This window comes from Babylonia areolata, chromosome 18 (genome assembly GCF_041734735.1).
Source record: "Babylonia areolata isolate BAREFJ2019XMU chromosome 18, ASM4173473v1, whole genome shotgun sequence".
Classification (NCBI taxonomy): domain Eukaryota; kingdom Metazoa; phylum Mollusca; class Gastropoda; order Neogastropoda; family Buccinidae; genus Babylonia; species Babylonia areolata.
In genome coordinates this window covers 44,477,040-44,501,973 of record NC_134893.1, presented here as the reverse complement: position 1 = coordinate 44,501,973, position 24,934 = coordinate 44,477,040, and the positions used below count along the sequence as shown (strand labels likewise).

The following is a 24,934-nucleotide window of genomic DNA, read 5'->3' as shown; positions in this document are numbered from 1 at the left end:
TTGGGTTTTACATCGGATCTGGTTGAGCTGGCGAGAATGTTTCCTTCTTTGTCTGAGTGGGGCTGGCACGATGCAGCTTTTATCGACGATCGCCTCTTCGTCCATTATTTTCCGTAGCATGGCAAACCTAGCTACCTTCCGTCTGTGCTGCAGAGTCGGCCATTGCAGTCTGTCGATCATTGCGGTGACACTAGATGTGTTGTGGTACCGGTTGACCACAAACCGTGCTGCTCGTCTCTGGACAGCTTCAATCTTCTTGATGTTGTCTTGGGTATGCGGGTCCCATACGGTGCACGCGTACTCCCAGATTGGTCTGACGAAAGTCTTATACGCTGTTTCTTTGAGGCGCACTGCTGGGATCTTCAGGTTTCTTCTGAGGAGGCCGAGGGTCTTATTGGCTTTTGCACAAATGGTGTTAATGTGCAGGTCCCAGCTGAGATCACTTGTGATGGTAACGCCTAGGTATTTTGAGGTAGAAACAGTTTCTAGGATATGGTTGTAGAGGTATAATCGGATTTTGCAGGGCAGGATGATTTTGTGACTGGAAGAGTAGTACATTTTCCAGGATGGAAAGCCACGTCCCAGCTGTGCTCCCATGCTTCTAGCTTCTTGAGGTCTTCCTGAAGTAAGTTTTGATCAGTTTTGGAGGCCTTTAAACGGTAGACAGCAGTGTCATCAGCAAACATACGTGTCAGTGAGGAGAGTTCTTCTGGCAAGTCATTGATGTACGCCGCCAAAAATAGCTCTGGCCCTAAAACAGAGCCTTGTGGGACCCCAGACTTCACACTGACCCGGCTGGAAGCTGCGCCCTCCACTACCACCGATTGTTGCCGGTCTTTCAAGAAAGCTCCTATCCATTTGTTGATCTTTCATTGGACGCCGTAATGTTTCAGTTTGTGGATGAGGAGGCTGTGGTTGACTTTATCGAAGGCCTTCGCAAAGTCCATAATGATGACGTCCGTCTGATTTCCTTTCTCTACAGTACCAAACAGTTCTTCTGTAAAATTGAGTAGTTGTGTCTCGCAGGACCGAAACTTGCGAAAGCCGTGTTGTTCTTGACATAAGATTTCATTGGTTCTAGGTGAGACATGAGAGCACTGACGATGACATGTTCCAGAATTTTGCAGGGGATAGAGGTCAGAGAGACTGGGCGGTAATTAGCAAACACACACACACACACACACTTTCACTTACTCGCATGCGTACACAGTAATCCCCCCCCCCCCCCCCCCCCCCCCCCTCCACCCACTCGATTTTTTTCCTACCCTCGTCTAATACTATCTGTCACTTACAGTGAAAAGACGTTAAACTAAAGAACGAACGAACACACACACACACACACACACACACACACACACACACACACAAAGAAGAAAAAAGTATCAATGTTCGAAATTAATTTCTTTTTCTTTGTTTTTCTGTATGGCAGATTGAGAACGGGAGGGAGAGATGGCGACATTAGGGGCCACTGACTTCCCCCCAAGTTAATTAAGTTATGCGTTATAATATAGTTGTGCAAATCTTTTAGTTGCCGTTTTATTTGTCGGTTTCTCGGTGGGAAATGTCAATTGCGTCCAGAGCGATTATGGCCAGCTCTGCTTATTTGCTGTCACATGAGTAGATCGTTGTGTACCGTAGCAACACTACGCGACATCACAGTGTATGACTACGAGTTTTTTCTTCCAGTTGTTTTGTTTTTGTTTTTGTAAATAGATATTTATCTGAGGGGTATAGCACTGCGGGGGTAATTTGTACGAACTAAATTTTAATAAATTTGTTCAGGGGTAGGTATGCATAGCACACAGTCTAAGAAGTGGGCTGTGTGGTGATGGGGGATGGAGAGGCAAACTGAGGCGGAAGGGCGGGGCGATGCCGATGCGCCTGAGTTTAATGCCTTCATCGGTATCAACAGACTTGGCCTCATTTGCTTAATTTGGTGCAAAACATGTTACTGTCTGCCACTGCATTCAAGCACGTCCAGTGGACTTTGCACATTGACAGCAAGCTCTGCAGTCGCATTGGATTGTCTAATTTCCGTTTGGGATGCCACGTATTTTCAGTCTGCGCATGCGTGATATCAATCACTTCCGGAAACATTTCGTGGCCTTCAGGCATTTCACGGCCAACGTTTTCTATGATGGTGTGGCAACCATCAGCAGTGTAAAGAATTCGTGGTTTGTAACAATCTACCGGAAATAGACATGCCATGTAGAGCTTGACTCGAAAACCCACAAATTCTGCTTCTGTTCATGATTCCATTTTGACTTGAAATGGCGGATCGTGATCAGTCCCATCATTTCGGACAGCCAGTTAGACCTCCCATCCCCTACCAGGGTGTCGCAAATCAACCAGCTGGACATGCATCGGGTTTTCAAGGTAAATAGTGTTGTTTGAGATGCAGATATACACCTGGCTGTGTGCTACGTTGATCGTGCAAACCGTCTGCTAATGATGTTATGAGGGAGTCCATTAGCGTTGTCCACTTGTGAAACTTACCTGTCTCAGTGTCTGCACTGGAAATGTGAGATGTAATTTAGAATGATCAGGTATCGGAGTTTTTTGTGTGAAATAAATTAGTCGAAGTGAAGGAGAATGTATTGAAAAGAAAATAATCTTCTCAGAACTTGCAAGAATCATGTGATCATGCTTTGTCAGTGACACACACAGTCACACACACACACACATCATGTGATTATGCTTCTTCAAATACGCTGTCAGTGACACATATATACACACACTCACAGACACACACACACACACACACACACATGCTCAGATAATTGTGGACACACATGTTCACACATATGTGATCAAAGAATGTACACATATGTTTGTGATCAAGGGATGTGTTTAATAATTTTACAAAAATGTGAACATAAGCAAGGAGAAACACACACACACACACACACACACACACACACACACACACACACACATACACACACACACACCATACATATCATATGCTTCAACACAATGACACATATTCATGTACATTGGTAAATTGTAATGCACACACACACATACTTGTGCACATATGTAAACCACAGTACCCTCTCGTCCCCCCTCTCCCTCACACACACACACACACTCTCTCTCTCTCTCTCTCTCTCTCTCTCTCTCTCTCTCTCTCTCTCTCTCTCTCTCTCTCTCTCCACAGTCCCACCGACATTAAAGACAGACAACAAATACAGTACACTTTCTCTCTCAGGATCAGATGTGATGCAAATACACACACACACACACACACACACACACACACACACACACACACACACACTAATGCATGCACATATAGATGCATGCATGCATGTGTATACTACCACTATCCACTCAGTTCTGAAATCTCCACACCACCACCCCATTCCACCACCCCCTCTCCACACACATATAGTATATTATATATATATATATATATAATAAACACATGCTCTCCACAACCCTGCCCACAGTCAACACTGGCACAACTCATACAGTATGTAGTTTCTTTCTCTCTTAGGCACGCACACACACACACAACTCACTCACACACACACACACACATACACACACACACACACACACACACACACACACTCACACACACACATTCTCATCTCCCTCACAGTACACACACACACACACACACATCTAATACTGTGACAGACACTGACTATAAAAATTTAGACATTCTTCCACTCAAAAGTCGACTGTTACTTAACAAATGTATGTGTATGCACAGTTTAGCGAATTTAACGGCACCAAAGAAAATAATCCAGAATTTTTATTACGAATGAAAATAGACGCACTCACAAACTATCTTTTCCACGACCCCGAAACAATTTATATAAATCTAGTTTAACATATTCTGGGGAACGATATGGAATGGTTTATCTCCCTCCTTAAAGTCATGTTCTAAAGCAACCATTCAAAAAATCACTTAAGAAATATTTGATGGAAAAAATATGATCACTTCATGCTGTGATATGACTATCCTTGTATCTGCTGTCTATATATTTGTCTGTCTGTCTTTCTAACCTTAAACTCTCTCTGTCCTCCTGACTCTGTCTCTTTTCCATCTCTCGCCTGCTACCTTTATCCGGCTGTCTGTTCTCTCTCTCTCTCTCTCTCTCTCTCTCTCTCTCTCTCTCTATATATATATATATATATATATATATATATATATATACATGTATGTATATGTATATGTATATATATATATATATATGTATGTGTGTGTATGTATGTGTGTGTGTATATATGTGTATATATATATGTATGTATGTATGTATGTATATATATGTGTGTGTGTGTGTGTATATCTTTCTCTCTCGTTCTTTCTCTAGCTCTTTTCTTCCTGAATTAAGTTAATGATGTAAGAATGTCGCACTGCATGTTGTGATCATGTCAGTATCGTATGTATATTTATTGCTATTTATGCTTGTATTATTTCTGTTGTTGTTTTCGATAGAATTTTTGTGTGTTTCTTGTAATTGTTTATTCCCGTATTTTCCTTTCCAGACACCCACTTCCCCCATTTCTTCCTTTAAAAAAGAAAAAAAAAAAGTCTTCTCTTTTTTTCTGAGAACAGGATGTAAAAAAGCTGTATAAGCTTATTCTTTTACCCTCAATAAAGATCATTTTGACTTGACTTGACATTGCTTCACACTCACACACACACACACACACACACACACACACACACACACACACGCTGCCTTCAGTTCATATTTTCTCTCAGATCAGACACAAATTGGACTCTTTTTTCCCCCCCTACAGTTGTAAACTAAAGGTTAAGATGACCCTTTGGAAACATCATTGCATAATTGGAACCCAGTAATGCTGATCTGGCCACACTTCTCCAACCTTACTTCTCTATTTGACTAACAGACTAACAGAGTCACTGTGAAATTATATGCAGCATTGACTGATTGCGACACTGATCAAAACATAATGTTGTGGGTTTTTTTTGTAAGTTTGCTTAGTCCTACAAGTGTTCAGTCAGAACAGGTATAACTGAACATCAGTGAAATGACTCAGCAACATTATGGGATCTTCTGTGGTGTGTGGCCTTCTGGCACCCTAACATTGTTACCGCTTTTAGTCACGACTCACGGTGGTCAACCAGCACAGGGACTTTTATAGAGAATGGGGGTGTTGTTGTGTATAGGGGATAAAATAATGGTGTGGGAAACATGACTAATGGTACTGAAAAAGGGCGGCAAAAGTTAAAAATTTACCCCCCTACCCCCGTACACCCACAGTAAAATGCTACAATACTTTTGATTGTGTAAAGAGTCTATTTAGAAGATAGGTTGTCAACATTCTTTTTATTTTATTCAGGAGCACCCAAGATGGCCGGAATGCCACACATTCAAGGACAGGATCTTCAGGGTGGTCCTCCGCATGGTTTTCCGAACATGAATCCCTCTGTTGGACAAGTGCCTCCACAGAGGTTCAACAGTGGACCAGTTGGCCCTCCTCCTATGATGGGTGGTAATGTCAATGGGTTTGTGCCACCAGCATCACAAGGACAAATGCCACCAAGATCTTTAGGCATGAACAGGCCTCCAGGCCCCCAGGTATCAGCTAGTGGTGCTCCATCTCAACCAGTGGGAGGTTTCCGCCCTCCAGTGTCTGGACAGTTTGTGCCAGCTAACAGTTTCTATAACTCGGCCCCTCCAGGAAGTGGACCAATAGTAAATGGAACAGTGAATGCTCCCCATCCCTTTGCAGGTTTGCAGCAACCGCCAACTCAGCCGCCTAACCATTTTCAGGCTCCACCTTTGTCACAAGGTGGCCCCAATGCAGGATCTCCCCATCTGTCCATGCCATCAGCCCAGCCCCTTAGTAGTACCAGTGGTGGTGGTATCACCACAGTGTCTTCAAGAATGACAGCACCTCCTCCTTCTGGAAGCATTGGAAGCCAGTCAGCATCAGTCAGTAACGCTTCTGGCGCTAGCACACCCAGTTCTGGATTTCCAAGTAAGTTGCATGATATTTGCATGAAGGATGACTCAGCATCAAAGTTATTTGATATAAATGCATGATTGTGTTTGTGTTTTATTTACAAATAATTTAATATATATGTTTATTATCATCGCCAAAGCAAAGTGTAAGTTCAGTCTTCTGAACACTAACTTTGCAGTAATCATGTGTATAATGATTAACATTTTATGCATTGATTGAAACTGTTTTGTGGGATACATGTATTAGTTTTTGATTTAATTCAGCATGCATGGCAAGTGGAATTATTTTGCTAACAGTTGTAATGATTTATTTTTACAGAGAGGTTTGGCTTGTTTTATTTCGCATGGTTTTGCGTGGCAGTTGAAGCTGCACAGCATATTTGGAGCTTTTCTGATGTAAAACTGTTTTTATCCAAGGCAATATATTCTGCTGTATTATCCTATTATCATTGTCAGTTGGTAATATTATTCATTTCTCAACACATTCATAACTATTACTTTTTAATAGTAATACTATAGATGTGTAACTAATGGGTAATGTTTTTAATCCAAGGCAATATATTCTGCTGTATTATCATATTATTAGTAGTATCAGTTAATAATATTATTAATTTATCAACACATCCATTGCTAATACTAGTAATAGTAATACTATACCATATATGTGTTTAAAAAAATTGCAAGGTATATATTGCTATTAAAGTATTAGTACTATTACTGAGGACAGTTTATATTATATAATTATAGTGTAAACCCAGATTAGAAGGAGATCATATGGTATGCATGTTATGTAATATCCTGAGTTATTTGAGAACTTTTTGTTCTTTGAAATACACTTAGAGTCATAATGCCATAGTAAAACAGTTAAAAATTGCATAAAAATAATGTATTCCTACATAATTATTCATCTTTTTGAAATAATATTCTGCACATTTGGCAGTTTACCCTTATCCTGTCATGTTATATATTGTATTTTTTCTGTACCCCCCCACCCCCCCCAAAAAAAGTTTTTATACTAAGATTCAGCCATAGGTGTAAAGTATTAGCATGCAGAGGCATGCATGGGCGCAGGGGTGTCTGTGTAGGCATGTAAGCGTGCACATGTGTACGTATAAGAGTGCATACTATTGATATGATAATACATATATGTGTGCATGCAAAAGTCGAAAGATTAAGTTCCCAGTATGCAGCACAACATTGAATTGAATTGGAATGTATTATAAACACCCAAGAAGCAAACAAACAATTTAAAGAAAACAAATAATTTGAAAATAAATTATCAAGTTCCACCAAGTTTCATATACATAGTATGTACTAGCAGCATATTGTTAATTAATTTCTAAATAGTTTAGAACCATAGCTTGTACTTCATGGTTTATTCCTTTTCTGCTACTCCCTTCCATCCAACTTTCCACCTCAGCATGTCACACAGAATTTAATGCACAGCAGCTGGATTTACCTGTTCAGTGCCAGATAATTTTGTTATTTAAAAAAAAAGTGCTATCCCCTTGCCATGGAATTTTGATGAATCAGGGTTTTTTTTGGTTTATATATATATATATATATATATATATATATATATATATATATATATATATATATATATGTGTGTGTGTGTGTGTGTGTGTGTGTGTGTGTGTGTGTGTGTGTGTGTGTGTGTGTGTGTGTGTGTTTAATGCACACAAAAAACTTATCTAAGTAAAAGAGACACTGAAAGAAAGTATTGAATTAACTGTTTTTTTTCTAATGAATGAGGATTCTGAAAGTTGGATTTTTTCCCAATGAATTTTATTGCATATAACTTAACTATTCAGGCACAGTATCAAAGTGAAGATCAAGATTATAATTTTTTTGCAAGAATAAACTCTTTTCCACCTCCACAGAATGACATTGAAAAAGAAAACAAACAAAATACAGAGCTCTGGAAATGACATGCTTGTTTTCAGTATGAAAATAAAACAGATTTTAACTTTGTCAGTTTGTGATAACAATCACAACTCTCACAGACATATAAGTGAATGACTGTCCTGACAGTGACAGTGACAGTCATGGGTTCAGTCAATATGTAAAAAGGTCAATTGTATGCATGCAAAGATGCCGCCCAGTCCAGCATTGTGAAACAAAAGGACTTTCCCTTACACTTACAGACAGGGAAGCTCTTTCTTAATCATAATGTTCACTCACTCAGTCAAGGCTGCAGCTGGGCTGACAAGTGTCTGATGTGCATGCTAGTTTGCTTCCTTTGCAAATATTTTAGTCATCTGATTAGTGGTAGAAAGCGTGAAAAAAATAAAAATTCATGTTTCCTGTACTTTGCAGTTTCAGCCCTGGGCAGTATTCAGTGGCTGGAACATATATCTGACATCCACAGCCATGCCCCCATCCATGCCCTCTGACACGCCTGCAACCTCCCATCTTACACCACTCCTCTTGTCCCTCTCCTCCCCCTCTTTCCAAACTACATGCATATTCTCAGCCCTCTCTCTGTCACTCGTGTCAGTCTCTGTCACATGATCAAAAATGCTGTCTGCTTAGATAGCTCAAGTGTAAAAGTATCAAATTTTGCTGTCAGTTTCATACCTCATTTCCTGTTGTCATCATCTTCATTTTCTAACAAATCATCACAGGAGAGATCCTTCTCCATCATTATAACTGTCCATAATCATTTATAGTTGTTCAGCCAGTGAAGTTGATCCATTGACTGTATCTGATTCAGTGATTGATGTTTCTGATGCCTTTATTGCACACACACACACACACACACATATATATATATATATATATATATATTTATATATGAGGCAAACCTTCCCTTTTCACACACATACCACTTTGTCCAATTAGCAAAACATTATGCATTATGGAGAAGAAAGGGGTCTTCCACCTGACGTTTAAATTTATAGTATTTTTATAATCCAGACATATATATCAAGCTAATTGTCCGGAGTCTTTTTATGTTTATGGAAGCAAACTCTGATGAAGGAAAAGTCTGAATTCATGCAGGAAGTCAGTGGACGTCTTTTTGGCAAGGGGGAAGCACTTTCTGTAAGATGTCAGCTGATGTCTTATAGGCAAAGGATGGGTTAAAAAATTTTTGTTTTTAATGAAAAAAAGCTCCTCCCTGTTGAACCCTCCAACTTTGTGACATCTGTACACATTGATTATTGTTTTGATTGTGCGTATGCATAAATTATAACTATATAAGTATGAGAAATATATTTTTTGATAAGACATAAACTTAAAAGGAAAAAAAAGTAGACTTTTTTAATTCATTTTTTTTTAATACGATCAGACTTGTCAGATGAGTCCCTCTTTGTAGCATTCCCGAATTACAAATTACTATAGATTAAATTATTATTATTATTATTATTTTAAATTTACATATATAATTTGGAAAACGCTGAAAAGTTTCATACATTATCTGCCCATTATACAAATTTAAGCCGGATAAAAATCTGAAGAACTCACCTTCATGGCTACAGCCAATGGAAAAATATGAAATTCACACTAACAGCTTTAGAAAATAGAGAAAAGAAGTTAAAAGTAAGTGTTGTATACTGCTTTTTTGCTTCTTGCTGTCTGTGTTACCAAAGATTGCTGTGACTGTGATCATTACTGTTATTCACTTCATTTGTCTTGCAGTTGCATGGCTACTAGTTGTTGTACTACACCCATTTTTGTATACTTTACAACGCATTGAATTGAATTGGCAGAGCTCTGTATCTTTGTGAATAACATACATCTAACGGTGTTGTGTTCAAATCTCAGGTTCATCCAATGAGTTGCCTGTGCCATATCATGGGCATGCACAATATTCCCATCAGATTGGCGCAGCAATGAAGCTTACACCTAACCCCACCCCAAACAGTTCAGGTACCATCATGAAGGCTTTTTAGCCTCAGAATTGTCGTGATTATTTATGTGTGCACAACTGATGTATCTACTTCCCTGAAGTTCATGAGGATCTGAATGTTACAATTTTCATACTTTGTGAAGCCTTCTGTAGATTTTGATTATTAAGTGGTGCTGAGGTATTATAAGTATGTTTCTGGAGAAAGGTAATATCAAAATTAAGTAAAGAATGTTTTTCCTCTCTCTATTTTATTACTATATAGTATATATATCACTATCAGTATATTAGTTTAAATGCAAACTTGAAATCCAGTTAGTCATTTGATTTAAATCTACCTGCTATATTTTGTATTTGTTTGCTTTTTTTTGTTTTGTTTTTTGTTACTAATAACTAATGCTACTTGCGTCTGCTGTGAGGAAAGCTTTAGTTCATTTTGTAACATGATTTATTTCAGATGAATTTTTGTGTAATAAAAACTATTATTAATAGTAACAGTACTCCTGCCATTAAAAAGAAAAAAGAAAATCTTCCTCCATCCATTTTTTTGAATTCTTGTTTTGAAATTTTCATAAATTGTTAAATAAGTTTTTACAAATATTAGTGTTCATTATTGGAAGATTTTTTGGATTAAATTGAAATAAGTTTTTTCAGAATGTTTCAATAAACTTATAAATATTAACTTAAGTACAAGTGAATCAGTCAGTCATGTGTATTTATTTTTGAAGTGTAGTTGTTGTTTTGTTTAAAACCTAAAATCTGCGTATACACGTGTGTGTCTGGTGTGTGTGTGTGTAGAAGTTGGTGTAAACTGTGGATGTATCCTTGCCCTTGGTTAATGATTCATTATGGATGTTTCTTAGTGATTGAAAGGGTGTGGATTTTTTTGTTTTGGTTTGTTTGTTTATTTGACTTTTTTTTTATATTCTAATTCTTTTAAATATCAGGTTTTATTAATTTGAAATTGGTGTCTTGCATACCTACATGTATCAGTGTATGTTTGTTACATGCTTAACAGTCCACCTGATTGCTTTAGTTTGTAAACAAAAATAAAGGTATTTTCAGCAGTGATAGAAAAACAAAATGTATATACATGTATCATGCATGCATTAGTGCAGATACATTATGGGAATAACAATGACTGAATGCTTAGAAACTTACAAAGTTATTGAAGTTGAATTGTTTCATTAGTGTTTATAGTTTAGTTAATGTTTATTCAACTTCTTCTTTCAGATTTCAGTGACTGAAAATATCGTGAAATTCTTTCTAAGACAAAGGTTTGAAAGTTATTAATCATATTTGTAATCAAAACAAAAACAACACTATTTTTGTTAATAACCCTAGACTGGAGTGTGTACATTGGAATTTATTTTTTGAAGGAAATCACAAAAATGCTTCACCCAAACAAGTTGCTGTGATCAGCTAATAGCAATACTATAAATTATAACACCAATACTGGACACTGATGGATACTGTCAAGGAAACACTGTAAACACTAACCTGCAGTAAGGATGTTTGGTTGGTCTATTTGTGTTGCGAGCTATTAGCAGACATTAACAAGGCTCCAGATCTCTTTTCTCTTCTTTTTTTCTTCCCCCTGGAGTCATTGGCTTTGTCAGTTGTTGAACTCCGGTCCTGTTCAAAGATCCAGGAATTCACTCTGATTGGAAATTCATGTATTAATGTATTCATGAGTACATGCATACTCAAGAAATAGCCATTTCAGTAACCATGCTGGCCTGTAGATAAGTGTATTCAGTTTGTTTTAACTCATTGGTGTTGTTGCATGTTTTCTTTCAGGCTGACTTTGATTATCATGTGTACATGTATACTTTTAAGCAGTTACCCAAAGCAAAATGTTGGTAGATCTATACAGTAATGTAAAACAGTAAGAAGAAAAAAAAGAAGAAATAAAAATTGTAAAAGCAGGAAAAGCAATGAGGATTTTCATTTGAAATGTGCATTGTGTGGGGGATACTGACATGGAGGCAGGACTGAACAAATAGCAGTAATGTGTTTATGAGTTATGCTGGGTGTTTTTACCACATAAAGAAAAACAACAGCAACAACAACAAAAAGGAAAAAAGGTCATGATATAACTTGAAAGAAATGTTATATTGCTGGACATTCAGCTTTTCAGAACAAAAGAGACACCTCCCATAAAGCAGTCGTGTGCTCGGCTGAGTCATGAGCAACAATGATTATTTTATTTTTTAAATATCAGGCCAATGAACTAAATAAAAACACAAAAAACATATGTTCCATGGACGTGCATACAACCAGGGCCCACAAAACAAAACATGATAAAAAAATAAACAGAGGAAATTTATCATTACATGAAACAGCTGCTCAGCAAATCGATTATTATATTAATGATATTTATACATTTGACACATTCTCATCTGTTGTGCAACAATCATTTGAATAGGTTTCAAAGTCACCACAATTTGGGGCCGTTTCATTAACTTAATGGTTAGTGCAGATACTGTGCATATACACATGTGTACACATCCTGAACTGAATTGTCAGAGTGTGTGTGTGTGTGTGTGTGTGTGTGTGTGTGTGTGTGTGTGTGCCACTGCTGTGTAGGCATTCTTTTGTTTTGTCTTACTTTTGGTTTTAATCAGACTTGCCTGTTGTCAGGGGGGTTTGTTTTGGTTTTATATTTGCTTTTTTCTTTCTTTCTTTCTTTCTTTTTTCTCCTTTTCTTTAATGATGAATTTGAATTCTTGAATTGTTTCATTACTGTTTGTGGTTGTAATATTCCTGGCTACAGCTGGCAGACTTGATTACCGGTGGGACTTTATAGATCATGATATTGTTTAACAATATGGTGTTGTTGCAAGAATGCATTAATTTTTTTTGAAAAAGGACTATTTACTCTCTCTCTCTGTCTCTGTCTGTCTGTCTGTCTCTCTGTCTCGCACACACACACACACACACACACTCTCTCTCTGTCTCTCCCTCTCCATCTCCTTCCCTCCCTCTATCCCTTTCTCACTCTCTCTTCATCTCTCTCTCTCTCCCTCTCTCCCTCTGTTGTTTCCACAATAATATGTTTGTTGCGGATTTGCTCTGAAATGGCCCCTTTGTGGTCATTGGGGCTATAGATATAATCAGTATGAGCAAAATGATTTGATATGTTTGGCGTAGATGATTCAGGAATATTATAATGATAATATAATATAATATAATAATGTGGAGGCTTACAAGTTACATAGAGCGGTTCAGTAATAAACAAGTAGTGTTTAACATTATGGACACCTGTTTCTTTAGACAGCCCAAAGTAGTGACTCATTTACTGAGCAGGTGTGTTGTCAGCGTTAATGAGGACTTTGTATGTTGATCAGAGCCTCCCTCCCAAAAGTCTTCACGAGGGCCTTCCCCAGTCAACGAGTGGTCCTACGATGCTCTAGAACAACAGTTCAGTCCTGGTCAAGGTAAGCTGTCACCAAAGTGTGGCTCCAGTTCCAACTAGAGTTTTATCAGGTATATATTTGTACCGTTGTAGGCTTGTACTTTACATGTTGATTAGAGATTTCTCTGCCTTTGTCTACCCTGTTGTTGTTATTTTCCATGAAATAGTCCCTATTCTGCTAAGGACCAAGGCAGTGTTTAGGTTTTAATGGACTTTGTCATTATCATCATAATCTGTCAACATCATTGATTTTTTTTTTCCACACATCAATATTGTTAATTACTTAACATGTTTTAAGGGTTAAAATCAGAGGGATTTGTATCCAGATTGTTGTCAGTCTGTTGTTCAAGCAGTTTTAATTGTTTGAAAGACTTGGTTACATGGGGTTAGTCAGCTTGACCTGCCTAAAGATAAATTAACTCATTTCCTCACAAATAAATCAACTTGCATTACCTCACCTTGCCCAAGTAAATACATGTAGATCAAGCATAGACACAGAAAGACCAGACTTATCAGAGGGCAAAGATCATAGAAATTGCATTTGTTTTCACAGTGATGTGTAAAACCTGAAAGTAAACTGTAAAGTCACAAAACCCTTATGCTGTGGACAACACATACATTGCATTAAAAGCTAAAGTCACAGCAGTTTGTTCACCACCTTCACAGTCACTTGCAGGCCAAGCTTACTTTACCTCAGCATACTTTTCCTTATCTTTAAAAACATATATCATGCACATTTATTGAAAAACATGTGATTATGTGACACATGCCAATTATAAACAACAAACATGTATAGATTGTGAATATATACATGCCTCTCTCCTTCCCTGTCGGTCTCTCTATGTCTGTCTCCACTGTCACTCTCACTATATCTGTCTGTTCAGTCAGCCTCCCCCACCATCTTTACTCTTCCCCTACATAAGTATCTATGCTTATGTTTGTACATGCTTATGTAATTTTGATGTTGCTGTTGCGAATTTGACTCGCCTTTTTTTTCCTGTTTTTTTCTTCTTCTTTTTTTTATTTTATTTCTTCTCTCAATCATTATTCTAGTCCAGAGGGCCAGATGTGAACAAGTACTTTGTGCTTACTCTTTTACCCTGTAAAATAAAATTTCATTCCTTCGTTCGTTCATGCAGCACTAATCGATATAAATTTGAACACACTGTGACATGGCGTTTCTCTGTCAGCAGGACAGGACCAGCCACCAGTGGCAACAGGGGGCCACCCCCCACACCCCACTTCCCAGGGCCCCCCAGGGCAGCAGCAGCGGATGCCTCTCCCCCCCAGGCCAGGCCTGCCAGGTGCCCAGGGGCCTTACACTGCTCCTCCTCAAAGACAGCCACAGCCGCAGATGTATGCTGCCCCCCTCTCAGTGGTAAGGGGATCCTTGCCTTTGTCAGCATTAATGATGGTGATGATGAAACATTTCTGCAGAACATTGCTCGTAGTATTTGTTCAAAGCTCTGGATTGACTTTTTATTTTATTTTATTTTTTTATTAGTGAATGTTTAAAAAAAGGAATAGGTTTGAGTTGGTAAAAGAGAGATGTTCTTGTGATTAATTCAGTGAAGATTTTTATGCACACTTGCATGCGTACAAACACATGCACACACACACACACACACACTCACACACACTTACACACACACACACACACACACACACACACACACACACACACACACACACACACACACACACACACACACAGAGTAATGTTTATTGCACAGCCCCATACTGATAGATGCAAATTATAGATACAAATGAAATATTTGCTGGCAGACTGTCATTGCATTTTCCAGTCACAGGCTCCAGGCTCCAGGGCCCCACCCCCTGGCACTTTCAGCCAACCAGGAGCCCCCACACAGCCACCAGGACCTCCTAGGCCTCCCTTCACTTCACACTCACAGGGCCCTCCGTTGGCAGTGCCACCGGGGCCAAGGCCTCCTACAGGGGGGCCTAGATTGCCAGGGCCGCCAACAAGTATGGCAGGGCCTCCCCAAGGTCCCCTTCCTCCTCCTCCTTCCAGCATGCCGGGACCCCTGTCCAGTTTTCCCGGTCCTCCTTCCGGGCCTGTGTCGAGCATGGTGGGACCTCCCTCGGGTTTTAGTGGGCCTCCTCAGGCAGGGCCTCCCTCAGGTCCCACAGGTCCCCCTTCTGGTCCAGGCAGGCCCATGCCAGGGCCACTGCCCAGCCCGGGGCACTTCAACCTGGGTCCACCCACCTCCTCCGGCCAGGGACCAGCACCGGGTAGCAACTACCCCCAGCCCCCTCCCACATCACTGCAGGGCATGGTCAGGCCTCCCTTGGGTCCCCCCACTGGGCCTCCCTCAGGGCCGCTGGGTCCTCCGTCTGGGCCCTATGGTCAGCCTCCATCCATGGGCCAGCCTGGCTACCCGCAGCCTGCCTTGGGTCAGAACACTATCAACAACATGGCGGGCGACTTCAACAGGATGGGCGTCAGTGTGAGTGAGACTGAGTGTTGTAGGTGTCAGGGTGTGTATTGGATGAGGTGTGGTGCGAGTGGTGTGAGAGAATGTGGTGGGTTTGTATTCTACAGTGTTGAATGTCTGCAAATAGTCACTGTTATCCTTTGTTTGGAAAACTTGTGTCAGGAGGACAACATTCACACAGCATTTTTTCTTCTTCTTTTTTTCAATAACAGTTTGGCATTTTAAAAAAAAGGTTTTTGAATGGAAAAAATAGTGTGTTCATACTATAGTCCAGCTGACATGAAAGGTCATCTCCATGCTTTCAGGACAACTTTAAGATAGATGTGTACAACTTGAAGATAGATGTAAAGCCGCTGAACCCTGAAGAATAGATAGAATATCAGAACTGCCCCTCAACAACCCCCTGCCCCCATTAAAATCGAATAAAACAAAAATGAAATTAATAGGTAAAATAATGAGTGCAAAACTAAAAGGAAAAACAAATGGTCATTAAAAGGACAAACAAGGAGACAAAACACAATAAATCATTTACTGAAACTTGCTACCAGTTTTTTCAGTCAGTTATAAGGAAGTCTTTTTTTTTTTTGTTTGGTTGTATTTTGATTGTGTTTTTTTTTGTTTGTTTGTTTGTTTGTTTAATTTAAGGACCAAAGAAAATATCCTCCTTCATGTTCAAGTTACATATTTATATTCATGTTTAACCAGGAGATGCAGAGAGACATCAACCTGCTGAAGGAGAAGACATTAATTTCTCCTGATGGTGTGGAAACAGCTCGGCCCAATCTCTCACCCAAACACGTCAACTGCAACCCTGAGTAAGTCTCAGGTTCTTCATATTGTTATTGTGTAGAGAAATGCCTGATCTCTTCATTCATATGGAGCACCGAGGTCTTCTTTTTTTTGTTTTTGGTTTTTGCTGTTGCTCCCTAGAGACCCCCTAGAATTGATAAAAGAGTCCATGGCAACCAAAAAGAATTTTTACATTTCAGAACCCCTGATAGAATGTACAGCATGTTCATATTTGAACATGTGGGTATACGTGTTTACTGGTTCATCACGCCATGATACATGCACAAGCATGTGTTTGCGTACATGTATGTGTGTGTGTGTGTGTGTGTGTGTGCATATGTGTTTGTGTGCATGCGTGTGTGAGTGTGTATATGTGTGTGTGTGTGCACATGTGTGTATGACACTATGTGTTTCCTTTTTATTTGATGCCTGTGGTTCCACAACTGCAGTGTTGACGGTTGCAGTGTGTTCCGGTGTACCCTGAATGCCATACCTCAGAGTTCTGCTCTCCTCAACAAGTCCCGGCTGCCCCTGGGTATACTGATCCATCCATTTAAGGACTTGTCGGTAAGATGGTGCGGAAGTGTTAGTGACACAGAAAATGTTCTGGCTCTTTGGTATTTTAGAAATTCAGTTGAACCTGTGTATTCTGTGTGACTTTAACTTTGGGACGGATTTCTTACCTTGAAGTCCTTTTCTCGCTGTCCTGTCTGCTGACCTCTGTGGGTGGAGCGTTAACTACAAATTTTCTTTTCAAGGTGGCGTTTTGTTTGCTCTTGTAAAGTTGTTTGGTTTTTTTTCAGGATCTGTGGGACTGATTTGTGTAGTTTTTCAGCCCTGATGTCGTCTTCTGTGATTGCCTGGCCTATAAATATCAAAGATTATTTTAAGAAGTAGATAGCAAAGATCTAAGACTAGCAAAACTAGTGTATGATATGTATGCAAAGAGAAAAAAAAGAAATCAGAGTATTAATTTACATTCAAATTCAGCACTCAGAAATCCGGACAGCTGCTTGTAATTTCAATATTAACACTTGCACGTTTTTAATAAAAGCTTGACAATGTTTCTGAATAGTATTGACAAAAATGAGCAACCAAAGTCATTTTGAGTCAAAGTAATATTGTGCACTATTTCCCTTCTTGCAGCAACTCCCAGTGATCCAGTCCAGTGTGATTGTGCGTTGTCGGTCCTGTCGAACCTACATCAACCCCTTTGTCGTCTTTGTTGACCAGAGGCGCTGGAAGTGTAACCTCTGCTTCAGAGTCAATGAATGTGAGCCACTTTCACTTGTGAAAACTTAGTATGAATAGCATCCCCGCCTTTTGGAAATCCTGTGCTAGAAATTTCCTCTTTTTCTATCGCTCTTTTTGTTTCTGCCTTTTTTGTTAATAATAGTGACAATAATACATAATTTTTCTGTGGCATGATATCCAGTACCAATGCTGTTCAAAGCTAAAACAACAACAACAACAACAATGTATTCATATAAATCAAATGCACATTTCAGAGATGAAGCAGATGATAAAAGCTATCAAGTAAATAAGGCTCAGATTAAACAAAATGCATTTCATAGAACACACACACATATACACACATGTGCGCACACAATAACATCAGATATCAACTACACTTAAAACAAAATTGCATAAGCATTAAAATATTTCTGACATAGAATTATGTTTGGACATACTAACATGCTTGCACACTTATGCATGCGTACAGTAACTGTTCTCTTCCTTCAATATTGTCTCCTTTTTCTGTCTTCCCAGTCCATTCCCCTTTTGTTTTTTCAAGCAAGCCTTGACACTTTTTTCTCTTTTCCACAGTCTATGATGTACTGTCTGTGCTGTTTTGCTCTGGCGATTAGGTAATGAAATTGTAAACACTGGGATGGGCACTAGCTTCCCATTCAGCAGTGTTATTTGTCCATATGGCCTTTTTATGTATTTTTTGTTTGGCTTTGAAGTGTTTTTTGACTCGCTTGCGTAAACAAAGTGAGTCTATGTTTTAACCCAGTGTTCAGTTATCTGTGTGTGTGTGTGTCTGTGAGTCCATGGTAAGCTTTAACATTGCCATTTTCTTTGGAAATACTTTGTCTGCCAATACCAAATTTGGCTTAAATATGGTATGAAAAAAAATCTTCACAGTCATATCAATAATAGGTTGTAAGTCTCCCAAATTAAGCAGTATTTCCATATTTATTTTGTTAAGGTGCATTCTGAAATCTGAAAATTCTCAAAACCGCTTCGCACTGACTTGCTGGAAGGCAGGTCATGTTTGGTTAGAAGACATGACCTCGTTTTTCTTGTTCACAATTAAAAGGAAAAAAATATAAATTCTGGACAGAACACATACAGTGAAACTAACTACACCATCGACGTGTTTACTGCATATCATTATCCTGAAGTGGACACTGAATTAACTGGAATGAACATAAAAGAAAAATTGAAGCGATCGTTTCTTCCGCAGCCTGTTGTCAACTGGTTCGTGCAGATCTAGAGATCTACCATGCGTTGTGATGTGCTGCAAAGCGATGGCAACATCGCCGAAATAAAAGAATAACTGAGATATAATAAAACACACAAAAAACATGATTTAAAGGGTGCTATTACGCCCAATACAATTACATTTATTTATTGCACGAAGAAGAAAACGTCAACATTGCCTTAAATATTGAATTCAGTAAAATGACGTCAGATGCGCCGCAGCAGTGGGGATTAGTCTGCTTGCTTCGGAACTGAACATGCATGGGTTTGATCCCGCATACATGCCCTTTTAAAAAAAATTTTTCATCCAAAGCTTATTTTATATATATACATACATACATATATAATATATATTTTTGTTGTTGTTGTTGATTATCATATTTTCTATAGAACATTTTTTTAATGAATTCTTAATCTCTTTTTTTTTTCTCCTCATGATTCCTTTACTGGATACAGCGCAAAGCACAAGTGAGTCATGAGGGCTTTGCCTCGGTTTTTTTTTTTTTCTTTTTTAATGATTTTTTGTAATCTGGGGATGATAAATTAAGCAGAATGGCTGGCGTCCTCATCATGGCCTAATCTTGTTTGCCATATGGAGCTAAATAGTTAGGATAATGTGTCACGAGTTAGGATAATGTGTCGTGAACTGTGTTTATCTTACAGGTTTTGTGTGTGTATGTATATGACAGTTGTGTTGACATGGTTGAGCATCTGTATGGTTTGACAGTCCTGATATGGCACTGTGTGGTCAGCTGGACTGTAAGCAACAATTAACAATTAACTTGTGAAAACTTGGAGGGTGAGAGGTGAATTGGAAGGGGTATTAGAATGTAATGTATTTTGTCAGTGAATGTGAGCCACTTTGACCCATGAAAACAGGGAGGGGGTGAGGGGGTTAGGTGTGAATTAGAAGGGATATAAGAGTATAATGTATGCAGTATTTTGTCAATGAATGTTAGCCAATTTAAGCCATGAAAATGGGGAGGGTGAGGGGTAAATTGGAAGGGGTTTGAGAGTGTAATGTATTTTCTCAATGATTTTTTTAAAGACATTTTTTCTTTAACGCTTGAACCTGATTAACTGCATGAAACTTTCTGCCCTGTCTTCCAGAGAGGATTTTACTTTGGGTTTGCAAAAAGGGCAGAATGCAGACTGGGGGTCACATAGCCTTTGGATCATTGTCACATGGAAAAAAATTCATGTGTATCAGACAGACATGTGCTGGAAAGAAATATTAGCTTTTAGTTGATCTGCTGCATTTTGCTGTTTGATTCAGTATAACTGTGTTCATGAGTTGGTGCACAATTCTATGTCTTTTCATGCTTAGAATTTAAGCAGAATAAAAAAATTGTAAAAAAAATTAAAGCAACAACAAAAAAGGAAAGACTGTAAAAAAATGTTTTAAAGATCAGTGTATTTGCTGTTACAGTACCTGATGAATTTTCCTTTGATCCGGTTTCCAAGACTTACGGTGATCCACAGAGAAGACCAGAAATCAAATCAGCTACCATCGAATTCATTGCACCATCAGAGTACATGGTAAGTTGGAACATAGCTGCTGCAGTTTTACTTCTGTCTGCTTGTTTCATGAATGTTTTTTTTTTTTTACAGTGCAGTGCTTGGTATATGTTTTATGTACAGTGTAGTGTTCAGTATGATTTTTTTTGTTGTATTGCGTTACTCTTTTGTTACTACAGTACAGATTTCTCTGCATGAAATTCAGGTTGCTCTCCCCAAGGAAAACGCTTTGCTTTAATGAGAGCGCCAACCCCCCCTTTTTATTTTTTAAAATTTTGTTCTGCCTGCAAATGTATTTGTTTTCTTATCAAAGTGGATTTTTCTATTAAAAATCAGTCTGGCTCTGCAACTAAGCCATTAGTGTCATCAGTAGGGTGCTTAGAAGTTGGTGTCCCGAGTACATCAAGACAGGCACCACTGAACACCACTGAAGTGACACAGCAGCAGTGCAGGTTCTCCTCTGGTGTGTGGCCTCCTGGCAACCTAACATCGATGGTTCCCTGTGGACTGCCAATGCTGGGAATGCAACAGACAAATCCACATGTAGCCATGTATGGAGGACTCAGAATGAGGGGCATGGGAGTGATGCCACAGAAATTAGGCAGATGGGCAGCAAAAAAATAAAATAGAATAAAATAGATACAATAAAATAAATACATTTTAAAAAAAAGAAGAAATAATGCTGACTTGGGTAATTCATAGGGAGAAGATTAAAAATATGATAACTCATAGTCTTTGGAAAAAAAAAAATTCTTTGTAGATACCCAAACTGTTTGTTAACGTAAGGATGTATTTGTGTATGTACAATATAATATTTTTGTTGAATTTCTCTATTAACTTATCCATTGTTTTGTTTTTTATATGATCTACTTTACATACATAATGATCTGGAGGTAATTTTTGTGAGTATTTGGAATCACTCATCAGAGGTAAAGTATTCGTATCAAGTCTCTTCACCTTCAGCTGAGCTTTCAATGTGTGTGTGTTTCAGCTGAGGCCTCCCCAGCCTGCAGTGTACCTGTTTGTGCTGGATGTGTCTTTCAATGCAGTGGAAACAGGTAGGCATGTGTGTGTGTGTGTGCATGTGTATGTGTGTGTTTGTATGTGTGTGTGTGTGTGTGTGTGTGTGTTCACAGGATATAAACAGATAAATAAATGAGTACACGAATGTATGTATATGCAGTTTACGACATCTGATATAAAGACTACCATTTCTATTTCTTTTTGGTACAAAGAGAGAGAATGTTTCGGGAACAAATATGATGTTGTGTATGTATGCATATTTCTGTCTCTCTCCTTTCATATTTCAAAATTCAAAATAAACTAGCAAAATTTATCACAAGGGTAGTTTTCTCTCTTGTCATCATGTCAAAGTGTGGAACCCAGGAAGGTTGCAGTGCAAAATACCCTTATCTAAAATCCTGCAGCGTAGCAGTTCTTGTGAACCTTTGCTACCAATTATTGAGTCTGAAGTGTTCATTGGAAAATCTGCTGGTTTCAGGTCCGGAATGAAAAAACAAAACCACCTAAACTTTTCATGGAATAGAAAAGCCCTGAAAGGATGCTCTATTCAACGACTTTGGACAAGGACTGGAACAAAAAGCACCAAAATAAATAACATGTGCAACACATTTTCACCAAAGCAGAGTGTGTCACCACACTACAGCATCATCCCCCAAACCACCCCTCCTTTTTATTCTCTCTCTATTTTTTGTCTGCATGTATATTTGATTAACTGTCAGAGCAAGATTTTCCTACAGAAATTTTCTGGTGTCCTTTTATGTGCACTAAATGCATGCTGCACACACAGGACCTTGGTTCATCATCTCATCTGAATACCTAGCACCCAGACCACAACTCAAGATTTAGTGGAGGGCAGTGGGTTACTAAACAAAAAATCCTAGTCTGTACATAGGGCTGGAATCCATGGACCATCCCTTCCTAGTCAGGTGCATTATCACAAGGCTCCACTCCACACAAATCTGTGGCCGAAATTTTCATTATGTGAAGGAAAATAGCATATCTGACAGTAAAATTGACATATATCACATACAGCTTAAGAACGGCATATCACTCTAACATCACTGTTGGAAGATTTAGTTTCGTACGCTCGCTTCCTAGTCGTTGCACTACCACCAGGCCAGCACAGCTCCTCATGGATTGGCGTTGTTCTTGCTGCAGGCTACCTGCGCCTGTTTACGCAGACCCTGATGGATGAGCTGGACCGTCTGCCCGGCGACGGCCGCACACAGGTGGGCTTCCTCTGCTTTGACCGGGCCCTCTACTTCTTCAACCTGTCTGAGGGCCTCTCACAGCCCCAGATGCTGGTCGTGCCCGATTTGGAGGGTAGGTGGGGTCGGGAGCTTGGTGGTGGTGTTTTCGTTGTTATTTGTTTGTTTGTTTGTTGTTGATGTTGATACAAGAAAGGTGCTTGATTGTTATATGTGTGTGTCTGTGTGTGTGTGTGTGTGTGATACAAGATAGGTCACAGGTGTGTGTATGTGTATATGTATGTGTGTAGTCTTTTTGTTAACATGTATATATGTATGTGTGTAGTCTTTTTGTTAACATTGATACAAGAGTGGTGTGTGCATGTGGTGTTTAGGTATTTGTAGTCTTTTTGTTAATATTGACACAGAAGAGGTGTGTGCATGTGATGTGTATGTGTGCGTGTTTGTTGTCTTTTTGTTAACACTGATACAAGAGAAGTGTGTGCATGTGGTGTATATGTGTGTGCTTGTAGTCTTTTTGTTAATTTTGATACAAAAGAGGTGTGTGTGTGTGTGTGTGTGTGTAGTCTTTTTATTTACATTGATAAAGAGAGGTGTGTGCATGTGGTGTGTATGTATGTTGTAGTCTTTTTGTTTACATTGATACAAAAGATGTGTGTGCATGTGATGTGTATGTGTGTGTAGTCTTTTGTTAACACTGATAAACCTAACAAGAGAGGTGTGCGCATGTGGTGTGTTTGTGTAAGTTTGTGTGTGTGTGTGTGTGTGTGTGCATGTCAGGTCTTTTTTGTTAAAAGTGATGCAACAGAGATCTGTATTTGTGGTGTGTGTGTGTGTTTATGTGTGTGTGTGTGTTTGTTTTTTTAAATTTATTTTTTATTGTTGATCTTTTTGTTAAAATTGATACATGTATGTGCATATGATGTGTATGTTTGTGAATGCATGTTTTATTTTTTAGTCTTTTAAAATTGATGCAGTAGAGGTGCGTGTATATGATGTATACCTGTCTTTGTCTTGTTATTTTTTGTTTGTTTGTCCTTTTATTAAAATTGATACAATAAAGATTTGTGTGCATGCTGTGCATGTGTGTGTGTGGATTTGGGGGAGTAGTAGGGCTGTAGTTTGCATGTGTGTGTATACATGCATGATTTATCATAGGAATGGGAAAATACTGTTTGTGGAGAGAGACGGTTGGTTTATTTTGCCATACAGAAAGAAAACTTCTTCTTCTTCTTCTTCTTCTGCGTTCACTCGTATGCACACAAGTGGGCTTTTACGTGTATGACCGTTTTTACCCCGCCATGTAGGCAGCCATACTCCGTTTTCGGGGGTGTGCATGCTGGGTATGTTCTTGTTTCCATAACCCACCGAACGCTGACATGGATTACAGGATCTTTAACGTGCGTATTTGATCTTCTGCTTGCATATACACACGAAGGTGTTCAGGCACTAACAGGTCTGCACATATGTTGACCTGGGAGATCGTAAAAATCTCCACCCTTTACCCACCAGGCGCCGTCACCGTGATTCGAACCCGGGACCCTCAGATCGAAAGTCCAACGCTTTAACCATTCGGCTATGGCGCCCGTCAGAAAGAAAACAAAAGTTAAAGAATGCACTGTCTTGTTATGTTGTGCTGAATCAAATGTCTGTGAGATCCACACAAATGTTGTGTATATTCATATCCTTTTTTTTTTTTTTAATTTTTGATTTTATTAAATTCACCTGTTTGTGGTCTTTCAGTACAACTTGTTCCAAGCAAAGGTTCAAGGGTTTCTTTTATTTCAGATGTGTTAATCAGTCAGTCAATCTACTCTCTCTCTCTCTCTCTCTCTCTCTCTCTCTCTCTCTCTCTCTCTCTCTCTATATATATATATATATATATATATATATATATATATATATATATATATATATATATATCAAGGGTGTTTCTTTTAATTCAGATGTGTTAATCAATCAGTCAAGTCTATATATGTATATCAAGGGTTTCTTTTATCATTTATGTCAGATGTGTTTATCAGTCAGTCAAGTCTATATGTTTTTTTCCCCCATTTTGTGTGGGGGTGAGGGGTGGGGGAGATCCAGGCTTTGACGCACAACCGACAGACCAGGAGGAATCTTGTGAACAGTTCTGTGTGGGGCCCTGATGACCTCACAGAGTTTAGGGGAGAAGGAGACAAAGAAGAAGAAAAAGAAGAAGCAGAAGGAAAGCATTCAGTGTCAGTCACTGTGTT

The 24,934-nt window shown here is 38.9% G+C and overlaps 1 protein-coding gene across 4 annotated transcripts in view; it reads left to right on the top strand.

The window, feature by feature from the left end:
• Positions 1-2,085: 2,085 nt before the first annotated feature.
• LOC143292815 (protein transport protein Sec24A-like) overlaps positions 2,086-24,934 on the top strand; it is a 38,254-nt gene continuing 15,405 nt past the window's right edge. The window contains exons 1-12 of one of the 4 annotated variants that reach the window (XM_076603409.1): positions 2,086-2,376; positions 5,323-5,964; positions 9,717-9,821; positions 13,149-13,238; positions 14,410-14,594; positions 15,022-15,684; positions 16,378-16,487; positions 16,926-17,028; positions 17,608-17,734; positions 20,378-20,487; positions 21,458-21,524; positions 22,648-22,812. In XM_076603409.1, coding sequence (XP_076459524.1) covers positions 2,271-2,376; positions 5,323-5,964; positions 9,717-9,821; positions 13,149-13,238; positions 14,410-14,594; positions 15,022-15,684; positions 16,378-16,487; positions 16,926-17,028; positions 17,608-17,734; positions 20,378-20,487; positions 21,458-21,524; positions 22,648-22,812 — 2,473 coding nt within the window. In that variant the 5' untranslated portion in view covers positions 2,086-2,270. Of the gene's footprint in view, positions 2,377-5,322; positions 5,965-9,716; positions 9,822-13,148; positions 13,239-14,406; positions 14,595-15,021; positions 15,685-16,377; positions 16,488-16,925; positions 17,029-17,607; positions 17,735-20,377; positions 20,488-21,457; positions 21,525-22,647; positions 22,813-24,934 lie in introns of all 4 variants that reach the window. The other 3 variants (XM_076603408.1, XM_076603411.1, XM_076603410.1) reach the window with 3 other exon arrangements.